Here is a 14,287-nt window from a genome sequence, read left to right on the forward strand (position 1 = left end):
AGATCTATTTTTTTCTGGTGATGTGAATTATTATAGCAAATAAAGAAATATTTTGCCATTCAATATTTGTAAATGTTTTGGAAAATATGAAACAGTTGAATATGTCAAAGATGCCTCAATTAAAATGACAGATATTTTGTTTATACACATGGAGCAGAAACACTCTTAAACTGCTGCTGTTAAACTAAGTGGAAGATGCAGTATATTTTAGCATAGCACCTTGCACCTAGTAGTTACTTATTTTATTGATTGATTGATGAATTTTGGTCACAGAAAAATATATAGAATATAATCAAGACAGAGTTAGAAGAATTAATCACAATAATAACTCTAAAATAATTTTTGGCTTACTAACTTGACTAAAAGTCATAGGTACTGTGATTCCATAGCTATTGAAGCACTGAATAATTTTTTTTACAGTATACTAAATGGCACAACAGTGGTCTGAGTTATCGTGCAGACGAGGGGTCAGAGAATCTGATTTCCAGTCTCAGCTCTGCCATGTAATAGCTTTGGACAAATCACTTAACCTTTCTGAATCTTACTTTCCTTATTGTTAGTTTCCTTATTGGAAAGACGGGAACAATTGTACCTGTCCTTCATGTTTCAAAGGGTTTTTGAAATTGTCAAATGAAATAAAGTGTTTTGGAGCCGATAAAGAACTGTATAAATATAAGTTTCTATCATTTTCAGGCAATTGCTTTCCAGTGGGACAGTCTTACTGCATCATAACTCTGGTGGTGTTTGTACCCTTTTTCTTCCCTCTCCATCTCTGCCTATGAAGGCCATACCTATCTTTCAAGACCTATCTTCTGTCTCCCCTTTTTTATATAACAATATTTTAAAGTGATCCATTCATCTTTTGAACTACTATAATGTTCTTGTTGGTGCCATATTTTTTAGCATTTTCTTTTTTTATTGAAAACTTAATTTTTTCAGAAAGAGACAGAACAAGAGAGGTCTTTATTAGAAACTATGAGTTTATGTAATATATAAATATATGTAAACTTTAACATGGTAGTAACAAAATTCCTCACACAGTGCCCCCTTCCTTACTTCTTTGTTTTCTTTTATGTGTTCCCTTGACCACTCTTTTAACATATTGCTTCATATTTAAGCCATCTGTATATACATTTCTCCTTTGTTATTTATTTATTTGTTTGTTTGTTTGTTTGAGCCCTTACCTTCCACCTTACTGTGTATTGGTTCCAAGGCAGAAGAATGGTAAGGGCTAGGCAATGGAGGTTAAGTAATTTGCCTAGGAAGTGTCTGAGGCCAGATTTGAACGTAGGACCTCCTGTCTTTAGATCTGGCTCTCAATCCACTGAGCTAACCAGATGTCCCCTCTTCTCCCCTTTTATATAGTAAAGTCCTTGAGGGCAGGAAGTGAATCTTATTAGTTTTTATTTCCCAAGTTGACTAACAGATTACTTCGAATATACTAAAGGGCTAAGGAAATTAACTGAATGATAGCTTTGTATTTCCTGACTTTATATACATTAGTCTTTTCTTTATGATGCATTAAAAGTTTTAATTTTTTTATTAACACATTAGATCTGCATCATGAATGAATATAGTTAAAAAGCAACCATAATATTCTGAGCTTTTGGAATGTAGCAGGACTGAGTTCTCACTCATAGCAATATTATAACCTCACTAGTCTATTTGTTAATCCCAGTTAAATAGTTTGAAGTTCATTAAATGCAGGACAATTTTACATGATTTTTTTCGAGAACCAATTTTTAGGATATTTGAGTTTAATGAAAAAAAAATTCAGGTTGAAATGACATACACTATTCACTAGAAGAATGATTCTGGAGATCTCTTGGAGGAATATGTTCTCATTTCTTTTCTAAAGAAATTACCTGATAAAAGGGTCAACAATCTCATTTTTTAAATAACACAGTAATTTCTCCAAGAGTATTTTCCAATGCTATATCTTCACCTCTATCCCAATATGGAACTCTCTTGTAACACAGAGATACAATTACATAAAATACTGCATAGGGTGACAACTCCTGATAATGTATACAACATTCTGCCCTAGTAGTACTCTGCCTCTTTGCTTCATGGAGTGGGAAAAGGTTTCCTCTGTGAGACTTATTGTTTTTTCATTTACCCAGTTTGCCCCTTTTTTAGTGATCCTTTCATTTACTTGTATACTATTCTTTAGATTTTGTTTCTTCTTGTTCAATCATTTCTAATTCTTCATGACACCATTTGGAGTTTTCTTGGCATAGACACGGAGTGGTTTGCCATTTCCTTCTCCAGTTCTTTATACATATGAGGAAATGGAGGCAAACAGGGTTAAGTGATTTCCCCACAGTCACACGTTTAGTAAGTATCTGAGGGCAGACTTGAACTCAGGAAGATGAGTCTTTTTGACTCCAGGCACAGCACTCTCTACTTTGCCACCTAATGCAGATAACTCTGGTTTGGTTTGGTTTGGTTTTTTATAGAGATCTTGCCATATTTTACTCAATTTATAATGATCTCCTTTTCTATTATATAGGGATATACTATTATATTTCTATATCACAGTTTATTTAATCATTCCACAATCAATGGATAACTACTTCATTTCTAGGTTTGTTTTTGTTTTTGTTTTACTAGTACATGATACAATTCATGTTGTGGGAACCTCCGAAAAAAGCAACTGGGTGTCATAATGGTTAGAGCAATGGGCTTGAAGGACCTGAGTTCAAATCCATCCTCAGATGCTTAGTAGTTCCGTGATGCTGGGCAAGTCACTTAGTCTTTGTTTGCCTTAGTTTCCTCATCTGTAAAATGAAGATGATAATAGCATCAAGCTACAGAGCTGTTTTGAGAATCAAATGAAATAATATTTGTAAAGCACTTACTACTGTGCCGGCAAATAGTTGGCACTGTATAAATACTAGCTACTGTGATGATGTTGGAGGTGTTACTGATGTCAGTTCACTAATGTATTCTAACCTGTACCCTGTATTAGGGTGGAATTGGGATGGAATATGATGTATAGGATTGGGCCAGTAACAGAATATCAACTATGGTTTGAGACCAACACACACAGACCACTTAGTAACAGGGAAATTGTGTTTATTCTAGGAGGAAAGAATAAATGGGAATTAGGATAACCCTAATACTAAATTTGTCAGCTAACTAAAATTTCCCAGATCTAATTTGTCTCCTCATGGGAAGTCTTCAGAGAGTTTGGTCTACACTAACCCTCACCTCTCTGACCTAAAGAAACCCAGTCCCTGCTCTACCTAAATCTGCACTAAAACCCCCCTCTCTTCTCCCCCAGGTGATATTAGAGGTAGTGGTCTATGGTAGTTTGGCAGGGCCCAAAGAAAGGTCCTGGATCCAAAAAGAACCCAGAACTGGTCTTACAGCCAGATGTTCCAGGATCACCAGGAAATGTAGCAGACAACAGCAAGGCAGCAGGTGAATCAGGGTAGAATCAGCATGCAGCCAGTCTCTCCAGTGAAATCCAGAGATAGACAGCCAAACCCCCTCAGTTAACTGACCCCCTACTTTCACATTCTAGAGTCTTTATCCTCCTGCAACTCTCCCCTGCAGACCAACTTCACATGCTATAACCCTCTCTTACTTATAACAACCATGGGATAAAAATGAGGGAGGAGAAATTGAAGGAGAACCTTTTCCTGGCAGTAAAGCAAGAATCTATATATGATTTTAAAAAATAACAAAATTCAACCCCATTAGTTGCATCAAGATTCACTGGTTAAATAGATTTTCCTGTATAAGAAATTGTTCCTACGTGGCCAGAAACAATGTACTTTGAAGACAATGAAGGATGCACCCCTTTCTGAGTATTATACTCAAGAGGTAATAAGGTTCACAGTTTCCTTTGAATACTTTCAGGAAAACAGAAGGAATATGGCAAAAAAAAAAAAAAAATTCAAGCTGTATCAGAATGGGCAGGCAAGAATAGGCTTTTGATTCCAAGGTCAGATGTCTTTATGGTATATTTAAATAGATTGGCATTAATCTATGCCTTTAATATGCATGAGAAATGGATGTTTCTTCTGTAGCTTTGTACGTATCTCAATGTACACACAGGCATACGGAATGATATTAACATTCTGGCAGCACATAGCAGTTTTGGTTGGACTACTGTAATAGCAGCTTATATCTACTTTTGGTGAGATGGTAAGCTAATGATGTAGCTGTTAATTTGAATTTAGCAGACATTTTAAATATAGGTTTCTCTTTCAGAGACAAAAGTTGCAATTTAAAGCTCTTTGGTGGTCTAAAAACAGCTTAATTCTCTAGTAGTGTGGTAATAAGTACTAATCCAGCTTATACAGTGATTGTAGTATGTCATGTTTGTGAAAGATCTCTTAACTGCTTTCTTTGGGTTTTATGTTAATTTAAAAAAATTAAACATAAAACCTTATAACATCTTTATGCTGAGATAAACTGTTCAATTTGACTTGTGCTCAAGCGGCAGCTGTCAGGAATTAGCATGTTCCTTGTAGTTTTTGCCATCACCTTGTGTCCCTTTCTCCTAGATAGACTCTGTGGGATGATAAAGCTCACCTTGTCAGGATTTATTGCTTAATAATAACTAAGGTAAGATTAATATTGATGTCACAGGGGGTAACTGCCAATAGAGTGATGTCATTACTAGTGTTATACTACGCTCCTCTTCCATCTTCTACTAAGAGAGAGTAAGTTGAAATACTCTATTTGATATTTTCCCCTAGTCTAGCCTAGTTCATCCATCCTAGGATCTTATATCTGAAACTGCAAGGCACCTCCGATATCATCTAGTCATACTCTCTCATTTTGCAGATGAGGAGGCTAAGAAACCAGGGAGTTAAAACGTTTTCCCAAGGACTGGAGAGGTTTAGCCTTTTTCAGGCATGTCTTCCTTCAGTGAGCCTCCCATGTAATTTAATATTGTTATTGTTTTGTTGTCTCCAATTCTTTGTGATCCCGTTTGGAGTTTTCATGGCAAAGATACTGATGTGGTTTGCCATTTCTTTCTACAGCTCATTTTAGTTGAGAAACTGAATCATACAGGGTTAGGTGACTTGCCCAATGTCACGTAGTAAGTGACCCAGGTCGGATGTGAACTCTGGAAGATCAGTCTTCTGATTTTAGGCCTGGCACTCTAACTACTGAGCCACCAGCCAGGTAGTGAGAATCAGAGGGATTTGATCCAAGTTTTTATAATTCTAGAGCCACTCTCTCCTGTCCCTAAGCAGTACCTACCACATGTTCACATTCCTCTTCATGGGCAGATTTATAGTGATTCCTCAAGCTTAACTTAAAATTTCCAAGAAATTTGTTATTGCCAGCATTTAGCATTTTATCCATAAAGAGGATAAGAATCTCATAATGAACATTTTTAGGATTAATGCTTCCTACAAAATAAAAGAATAATTAAATGGAGAGAGTGCTGAACTGGTCATCAGTAGAGCTGGCTTCTCACCTGGTGCTGACATAGACTAAATGCATGACTTTGGATGAATCATTTCCCTTCTTTGGCTGCTATTTTTTCATCTGAAAAGTGAGGGGATTGGGCTAGATACTCTTGTGAAACAGTTCCAATTCAGAAACTTCCTAGTTTTTTAAAGTAATTTGGGTATATATAAAAATGTTTAAATAGGATTTTTTCCCCTTCTATAAAGATATTGGCGTTTATTTGTAGTTCCCTCTTTTTCTTCTATGAATTCTGAAAGTGCTTGAAGGCATTATTACATATTTATCCTCAGTGCTTCACAATAGCCATATTAAATTAGGATGAGTATTTCTTAAAATGACAAAGACAGCACCATTTTAGTGAAAAGCCTTCATGGACTATTGTGGCCAAAATTCTGGAGATGAGCTTCCCCAGACTTAGCTAAACTGGCCATTGGACCAAAGTAGAGATACACAATACCTATCTAGTTAGTCACGAGTCTGTCAACAGGCATTTATTAAATGTTTATTCTGTGCCAGGAACAGTGCTAAAAACTGAGAGTTCAAAGAAAGGCAACTACATTCTTCTTCCCTTCACATTGGAGTAGGACAGAAGACTTTGAAAAGATTGCACATGTCGAATATAGACAGTGTAAATGGCAAGCAGTCTCAAGAGATAAGGCCTTAGCAGTAGGGCTATTAGAAAAGGCTTTTTTGAATCCTTTCCATATTTGTAGTGCCTGCCAGAGATTATGCTTTGCTGTCATCTCTCTTAAGAATGCAGTGTCACCTCCAAGCCATAGGAGGCACAAGACTAGAACTGTACAGCCTTTGTTCGTGATTTTAAAAGGAGACTTCTCTTAAGTACCTAGCTCAGTAGAATCATCAAGAATTGCTGATAAAAAGAAATTCAGACCTAATTATTGTGTGGTTTTAAACAGGTTTCTTTGCCTTAATGAGATTTTTTTTTTAAGGTGAGTGGTAAAATGAGTTCTCATTCCCTCAGTATATATCATATGATTCTAAAGGAAGTATTGATGGAATTATAGAGGAAAGAATAGCCAATGATTACAAACCTGTTGCAAATTTTCCACAAAGTGTATTACCCTAGTCTAGCTAATTAATAGTTGACTGAATGTACCTTTTGTGAGTCAAATGGCTAATTAATTTGACAGTGAGACATAGGGTTTCCTCCAACCCCTGATTTTACTGTTCAATGCATTTTGGGTGGATTTATATGTAAAAATATATGGTTGGTTCTTTTGCCTGAGTCTTACAGAAGAGGCATTTATATCATCATAATCACTGGCTTGTGCTGTATTATTGAAAGCCTAATGAATAATAGGGCATGATGATTGCAGTCCTTTCACCCTGAAAGGGAGAACTCATTGATCAAGGTGTACCATTATACATGATTTTTATTATACCATTTCCCAGGTGCCTATCTTTTAGAAGATGAAAAATTGTCTTCACATTTCATTATCTCTTTCCAACTTTTGGAATATGTATAAAGTGGAGGCAGGAAATATATTGTGCAAATCAGTAAATACTAGAACAATTATAATAAGCAAATGTATCTGCTTAGTGTGATAGACTTGATTTGGAGGGGGAAATCTTTTATTAATTATTTATCACTCAATCCAGGGTATAGATATTATTTCATTTTGATACTAAGTACTATCTTGAATCCTCAGAGGTGAAATTTGAATTCTAGTTTTGGACACCTAGAGTTATTATATGATCCTTAATCTTATAAATGAGATAAATATATGCAAAGTGCTTTGTAAACCTTATAGCTCTAGATAAATGTCAGCTTTTATTTATTATTATCTGAAAGCTCAATGTTTCATATCTGATAAATACCTGAAGTTAACCATTTGGCTTGTCAGTATTAGAGGATTTATAGAGTTTGTAATGCTGATAATAATGAAGATATTACTGTATTCTTCAGATAGTCCATAGTGCATTTAAATGTAAGTAGTCTTCTACAAATTTGTTAACAGTGGCATTATATTGAGATGGTGCTATGTAAATGTCTTTAGCTCCTTTTTTATAAACATAATACCATTATCCTCCATAGTATTTGACATAACGCAGTACCAAGCACATAGTAGGTACTCAGTAAATATTTATTGAATCATTAATTCAGTAGTACATTGATTTTAAACAACACTAAGTTAACTTTTGTAAGATGCTGTTCCTTGGGCAAGAAATGTCTCAGTATTTCTTGGACTTGTGCTTTTATAGAAGGAATTTTACAGACTGTGCATATGGTGCCATTAGCAGTCCAATAATGGAGAAGAAAAGATAAAATAAAACAACCATTGCAGGGTACTTTACAAAAAAAAAAAAAGTGAAGAAAATATGCCAAGAGAAAAAGACCACACTCGATAAGTCTACTGCATAAATCAAAAGGGTTTATGTCATAACACGAACATGTGCCATTCTTGCTCATATATTGAATTTCAGTAGTTGGTTGCATAAAAAAGTAAAGTATAATGAAACTGGCAAGCAAAGTATTCCCCAGTCAGCCTTATCTTTGTTCCATTTGTCCTTCAGATACCGCTTTTCTTGCCTTTTTCAATAAAATCCATCTAGCTTTTTTTTTTTTTTTCTTTTTGCATCTCTCTGTAACTGAGCTGAGAAGACCAATGAGATTCAGTGCTTTTCTAGTTGAGTTGTTAGCAGCTGCTTTTTAAGAGATCAAAACTTAGAATGCTGCTACATGGTATTAAGGCTTAACTATTGATGTGTCCCTAAAGGGGTGATGTTTTTCTTGTGGGATGGGGAGGGGTATAGAAAAGGGAAAAGGAAGGGTAAAGAGTGACCCCTTTGAGCATGCTCATATAAAGTAAACACTACTCTCCTTGTTTCTCAGGATCCTCTTTGCAAGCTCGGTGCTTAACCTGACTGAACTGACTGCCCTTCGGCCTGACCTTGGCAAATTGAAAAAGGTTCTTTACTTTCATGAGAACCAATTGGTATATCCTGTCCAGAAATGCCAGGAGAGGGATTTCCAGTATGGATATAACCAAATTCTTTCATGGTAGGTGTTGATTACAACACTGTGTTTTGTTTAATAATTTTTGGGGGGGATATTATTGCTTCTTTAAGGATAGTTATCTCCTAAATAAGCCTGGAAGTAATATAAATAGCTACCTAGGAAAGTATCAAAATATAAAGATCAGAACATTGCTGCCAAGTTAATAGCAAAATTATTCAAGGCAACGTGTTCTATAAAATAATATTCATTAATACTATTACACTATTCCTAAAACATATGAGTCTATATTTTCTAAATATATGTTGAATTTATTAGTAATTGCTATTGTTTTCATAACCATCAAGATAGAATCAAAGGCCTAGAGGGAACCTTGAGCTCTCTTATTGTGAGCAATCCATGATTTCATATATATTTTTAGCAGAGGATATTAATCAACACAAATTTACTTTGCTGTATTTCACTTAAGTCAAAAGAGAAATTTCAGAAGAATAAGTAGAAGTTAAAGGATAACATAGGCATTTTCTTTGGATTTTAAGGACAGAGAAAAATGCAAAAATGGCAAATGTATTTTTACTTTTTTTCCCCCCCATCTACTGTTGTGAATTGGTGCAATACTAAAATACCATGACATTTTAAAGGTGATGGTCCTTTATAGTAACTTCAATAAAATGTATTTCCTGAAGCTAAGTTAATGAAAGAAGTTAATAACATCTGCATGAAGCAGCTTTGTTATTAGATTATATACAAATATAACTAGAACTGTAAAGTTCAATCAGTCCAAATTAATTTGCTCTATTTTATTCATCTTCATTAACACTGATTGGCCACTTGAGTTTATGGTTTTTAACATACCAAAAAAAAAGGTTTACATGTATGTAACATAGCTTAGTAGATAGAGACTTTTTATGTGGTAATACTTGAGTTCCACACGCTTTGCAGGCACTTTCCTGCTATCATTTTTACAGGCTGCTTCAATATGAAGTTGCAGCACTATCAAAATGGAGAAGAACAGCTATACTTGAAATGTCTCATAAAAAAGAAGCCATTTTAAAATTTCATTATAAAATAAAAACATTCTCCACTGTATTTGTGCAGAGAAGAGGAAATAGTTTGTTTTTAAAAACAACAACAAAAATACTTTCTACTTTATCAGTATTGAAACCTTTTTTTTGCTTTATTATGTTATGAAGTAGCATTCCACTTGATCTAGATAAATATGGATTTAGTACACCTGAACAATGATTGTGGAAAAAATACTATTTTTCCAAGTACACACTCATTTCTATGTGCATAGAATCACCACAGTCATATTTTAAAAAGGAACGTATGAAAATAGTCATTTCTCAATTATTTCAAATCTCTAATTTGGCACAGATTTTAAATTGTATACAAACATGAAGAGCCACATTGTATTTTATTTGAGAGCAGATATCTAAATATTTTCTAATTTTCATCTGATGAAATATTTCCTTTGTTGATAGAGAGGCATAAAAAAAGCTGATCTGTGCTTTGCTGCATTGTTTCTTTCTAGAGGGAAAATTGACAAAACATTAAGAGAAGGTGGTGAACCTGGATCATCAGTTGGCTTCTTAATGGGAGAATGGAACAAGGCACAGGGGGGGAAAAATAGGAGTGTCAGAGAGCAGTCCAATTCAGATTCTCCTTAGAAAGTATTGTCCCTGCTTGCTCAAATGTTTCTTTAGTTTTCCTGCTGACTTCTGCTTTTATGGGTAATGTCAGTTTTCTTTCTTGACCGTGCAGCTGTAAGGATTTTAAGGATGACTGACACACAATCTCACCTTAAATATAGGTTTCACTAACCCACTGACTTATGAACACATGTCCTAACTCTATCTTATGACCCACAGGTCGCTATTACAATATGTGACATATGGTGAAAACAGACTAGCTGTAAAACATCTCTCAACTTTTGTTATAGTGTTATGTTGGAGTCCTTCTTTCAGGGTGTGTCAGCACTTCCAGGGCTAGCTTCTTTGTTCTCCATACTTATAATTTATCCACCCAAATTGGAATTCGAATTTTATGCAACAACAACAAAAATTGGTCTGCATAATAATAACTGCTCTCATATGTCTGAAGCTTTCAAATTTACAAAAATAACTTTCCTCACAACAACCCTCTAAGCAGGTAGACAGACTAGAGATTCAAACCCACCTCCAACCCCAATTTTATAGGTGAGGAAACAGTCTTTGGATTTACCAGTGCTAAATAACTTACCAGTCACATTTTAAGTATTGAATCCAGTATTTAAAATGCAGGTCCCCTGATTCCAAATTGAGCTTCCTTAGCTTTGGGGATCAAATGTTGCAAGCTTTTGATTTCATTTTTGTTGCTTTTGAGTATCTCAAATATTTGAATTGCATTACACTGAAGATTTGACTTGGTGTTCCTGCTTTGTTAAATTTGCATTTTTCACTGGTTATTTGCATTTTGTGGATGTATTTTTATATCTTCTTTGATCTCTTACCTTTCTGCTGTGGTGGAAAGGATTACAAAAAAAATAAAAGTCATTTAATCCATCTGGGTTTATTAAAAGATTCTTAGGTTCACTTTTAAAATTTGACATTGATTTGTTTCTGAAAAAAGGAAGTCCACTTAAAAATATGATCATTAATTTTTTTTTATTCCTAAAAGTGCAAGAAAGGTGCTTTTACAGTTTTACACTCACTCAGCTCATCTTATTCTGCTCTTTAGGACCAGTGTGTCTGTTGGCAATTCACTTGTCCTCTTTGCATATCAGTTTCAGATCTCTAAAATGAAGGAGTTACACTATGTGATCTCTATAATCCCATCTAAGTTAAATTGATTATCATGTAACTTTCTTTAAAAAAAAAAAGGATCCCTCTACTTAGAGGTACAGTTTTATTACTGATCAGTTTAGGGTCTTTGACCTGCTCCATTTCCCACTCGGGGCTGTTTGTCCCTCCTTAGGCACTCTAGTGACCCTCAGTGCTCACACCATTGTTTCCAGACTTAATGAGAAAACATAACAATCAGCCTCCAGTTCTAGGGGAAGGAGAGAATCAGGAGGGTGGCTGCAGCCAGGGGAGGAAGAGGGCTGGCATGTGGTCCAAGGACATGTGGAGGTTGGGAACAGACATAAGTGCCAAGGGTTTACAGATGGAAGACAAACACTCAGAACATAGGCTAGGAAGGCCCACGGGGACAAAGGTCTCCGTTTTCTGTGCTGTAGGTCTGCCCATAGTGGCAGTCTCTCCATGCCTCTCTTTCTCTTGGGGTATACTTTGGTTAGAGTTAGTTTGTGTATGTGTGTGGGTAGGAAGAGGAGCCATGGAGCATGGAGCTAAGAGGCAGGAGTGGGGAGAGAGAGCTATACAAGAAGGTTAAAAAAGCGAAAGTGAGGGGAAGCTAGATGGCTCAGTGGATGGAGAGGCAGACCTGGGTTCAAATTTAGCCTCAAATAGTTCCTAACTGGGTGACCTGGACATGTTGCTTAACCCCAGTTGCTTAGCCGTGACTGCTTTTCTACCTCAAAACTTCTTCTAATACAGAAGCTATGGGATTAAAAACAAAACAAAAACAAAGTTAAAGCACGAACTGTCTTTATGGAGTTTGGGGCTATCCAGAGCTTCAGTCATCCCATAGTAGGTCTTTGAACAGATCTCCCACTGATGAGGGGACCCCATTGTAGGGAGACGAGTGACTTTGTGCTTTCCTTGGAGGGTCATTCGTTCTAATGCCTGTTCTAACTCTAACTTAGAGTCATTTCTTCACTGGAAGAGAAAAGGGAGTCATTAGCAAAATTATGGTAGAGTCATTTCTGAGTAACTATAATATATTTTGGAAAACTGGAAAAAGGTTAGGTACTAGGAAAAAAGCATGATATATCATTGAAGAAAATTGACACTAATTAGAGATTGGCAGAGAATAGAAAAGACTATTATACTATATTGGGCTCTATAAACCATAATGTTACAGGAAATTCTTCAACATTATAATCATTTAAAATAATTACTTTTGTGTTAAAACACTTACCTTCCGTTTTAGAATCAATACTATGTATGAGTTCCATGGCAGAAGGGACTAGGTACTAGGAGTTAAGTGACTTGCCTAGGGTCACACAGCTAGGATGTGTCTGAGACCAAATGTGAACCCAGGACATCCCCTCTCTAGACTTGACTCTCATTCCATTGAGCCACCTAGCTTTCCCCCATAATAATATAGTTTCAATCTTATGCATGTATTATTCCAACTAATGTATATTTCCAGTGAGGAAAATGATACTGTTTAATAGAGTGAGTAAATAACAGTGATCCTCTTTACAAATGGGAGCATAACATATAGTCAAAAGGTTTACTTTTGTTGATGGTATTTTTGAATATATTCTTTGTTTTTAAATTTTATGTGGAAATAGTCAATGTTTGTGGCACTATGGAAAAAAGAGGCACTCTACTACATTGTCAATGGAGTTGCGAATTGTTACAGTCCTTTCAAAAACAATCTGAAATTTTTCAAAGAGAAAAGAGTGACATAAATGCCTATATCCTATCACTCCCATGATCCCACTGAAAAAAGGATAGATAGGTCCCATCTGCATCCAAATATTTATAGCATCACTTTTTTGCAGTAGCAAAAAGCGGAAACAAAGTATATGTCCATTGATTGGGGGAATGCCTAAACTTTTTGTGTTGTCATTATGTAGTAATATTACTCTGCCATGAAGACAGATGAATGTGAAGCCTACTGAGAATCATAACATATAAGTAGACTGTACAGGATCATGCAAAATAATTTCAGCAATGTAAATGGAAAAAAATAAAATAAAACAACTGAAATGCTATGCTATTTTAACTACCAAGAAGCCTGGCTGTAGAGATGAATTGAGAAAATGCATCTCTATCTTTTATCTGCAGAGCTGAGGGACTATGATTGTGAAATACATATTGTATTGTCATTTCAGTTGTATTGACTCCTCATGACCCCAATTGGGGTTTTCTTGGCAAGGCAACAGAGTGGTTTTCCGTTTTCTTCTCCAGCTAATTTTACGGATGAAGAAACTGAGACAAACAGGGTAAAGAGACTTGTCTAGAGCCAAACAGTTAGTAAGTGTCTGAGGCTGGATTTGCATTCAGATCTTCTTGCCTCCAGGCCCAGCATTCTGTCCACTGCTCCACTTCCTTGCCCCAAGTGGAATATTACATATACTACCAGAATTCAATTGACTGCAATTTTGCTGAATGCCTTTTATAAGACTTTATTAATTTCTTTTATGATTTTTCTTATCAATTGATTTGTTATAAGAAAAGGCTTTAGAAAGGGTAGAGGCAGAATTTGAAAATGATGTCAAAACAAAATGTAAGGCCATAGGACCACATGAAATATGTTATATCCCTCTGCTACAAAATAAATGGAATCTGCCATATCCCTTTAGATAAGAGGAATATTTTGGCTAAAAATTATGCTAAATAGCTGCAAAGAATTTGAAAATATTAGTGGGTTTGGTCCCCCCCTTATAAATGCTGATTGAAATACTCTGGGCTTTTGAAAACAATCCTGAATGCATTTCCCTCCTTTTGTTAGAGAGTGGAGAATCTATTGGTGAGATCTGTTGATGAGGAAGGGCAGATGTAGCCACTGACTCTCCTACTCCATCAATTCCAACATCTTCCTACTAATAAATAATAGAATAGTAATAGACACTCCTCTGTTAAGTTTTTAAACTCATTCATAACCTCGTCCTGACCTATCTTTCCAGCTTGGATGTTACCCCTTGGGCAGCAATCTACAGTCTCTACTGCCTTTGCCTGAAACTTAACTTCCATCCTTTGGTCACAGAATCCCTCTCTTCCTCCATGCAACTCAGCCACTCTTATGTCTGAAACCCTTCCT

The 14,287-nt window shown here is 35.7% G+C and overlaps 1 protein-coding gene across 6 annotated transcripts in view; it reads left to right on the plus strand.

Moving 5' to 3' along the window:
* The window catches only part of GTDC1 (glycosyltransferase like domain containing 1), a 276,923-nt gene that overhangs the window by 51,327 nt on the left and 211,309 nt on the right, over positions 1 to 14,287 (plus strand). For all 6 annotated transcript variants that reach the window (XM_044669891.1, XM_044669893.1, XM_044669892.1 and 3 more), the window contains exon 2: positions 8,291 to 8,458. In XM_044669891.1, the coding sequence (XP_044525826.1) occupies positions 8,291 to 8,458 (168 nt within the window). The remainder of the gene's footprint in view (positions 1 to 8,290; positions 8,459 to 14,287) is intronic.

This window comes from Gracilinanus agilis, chromosome 3, assembly GCF_016433145.1.
Source record: "Gracilinanus agilis isolate LMUSP501 chromosome 3, AgileGrace, whole genome shotgun sequence".
NCBI lineage: Eukaryota > Metazoa > Chordata > Mammalia > Didelphimorphia > Didelphidae > Gracilinanus > Gracilinanus agilis.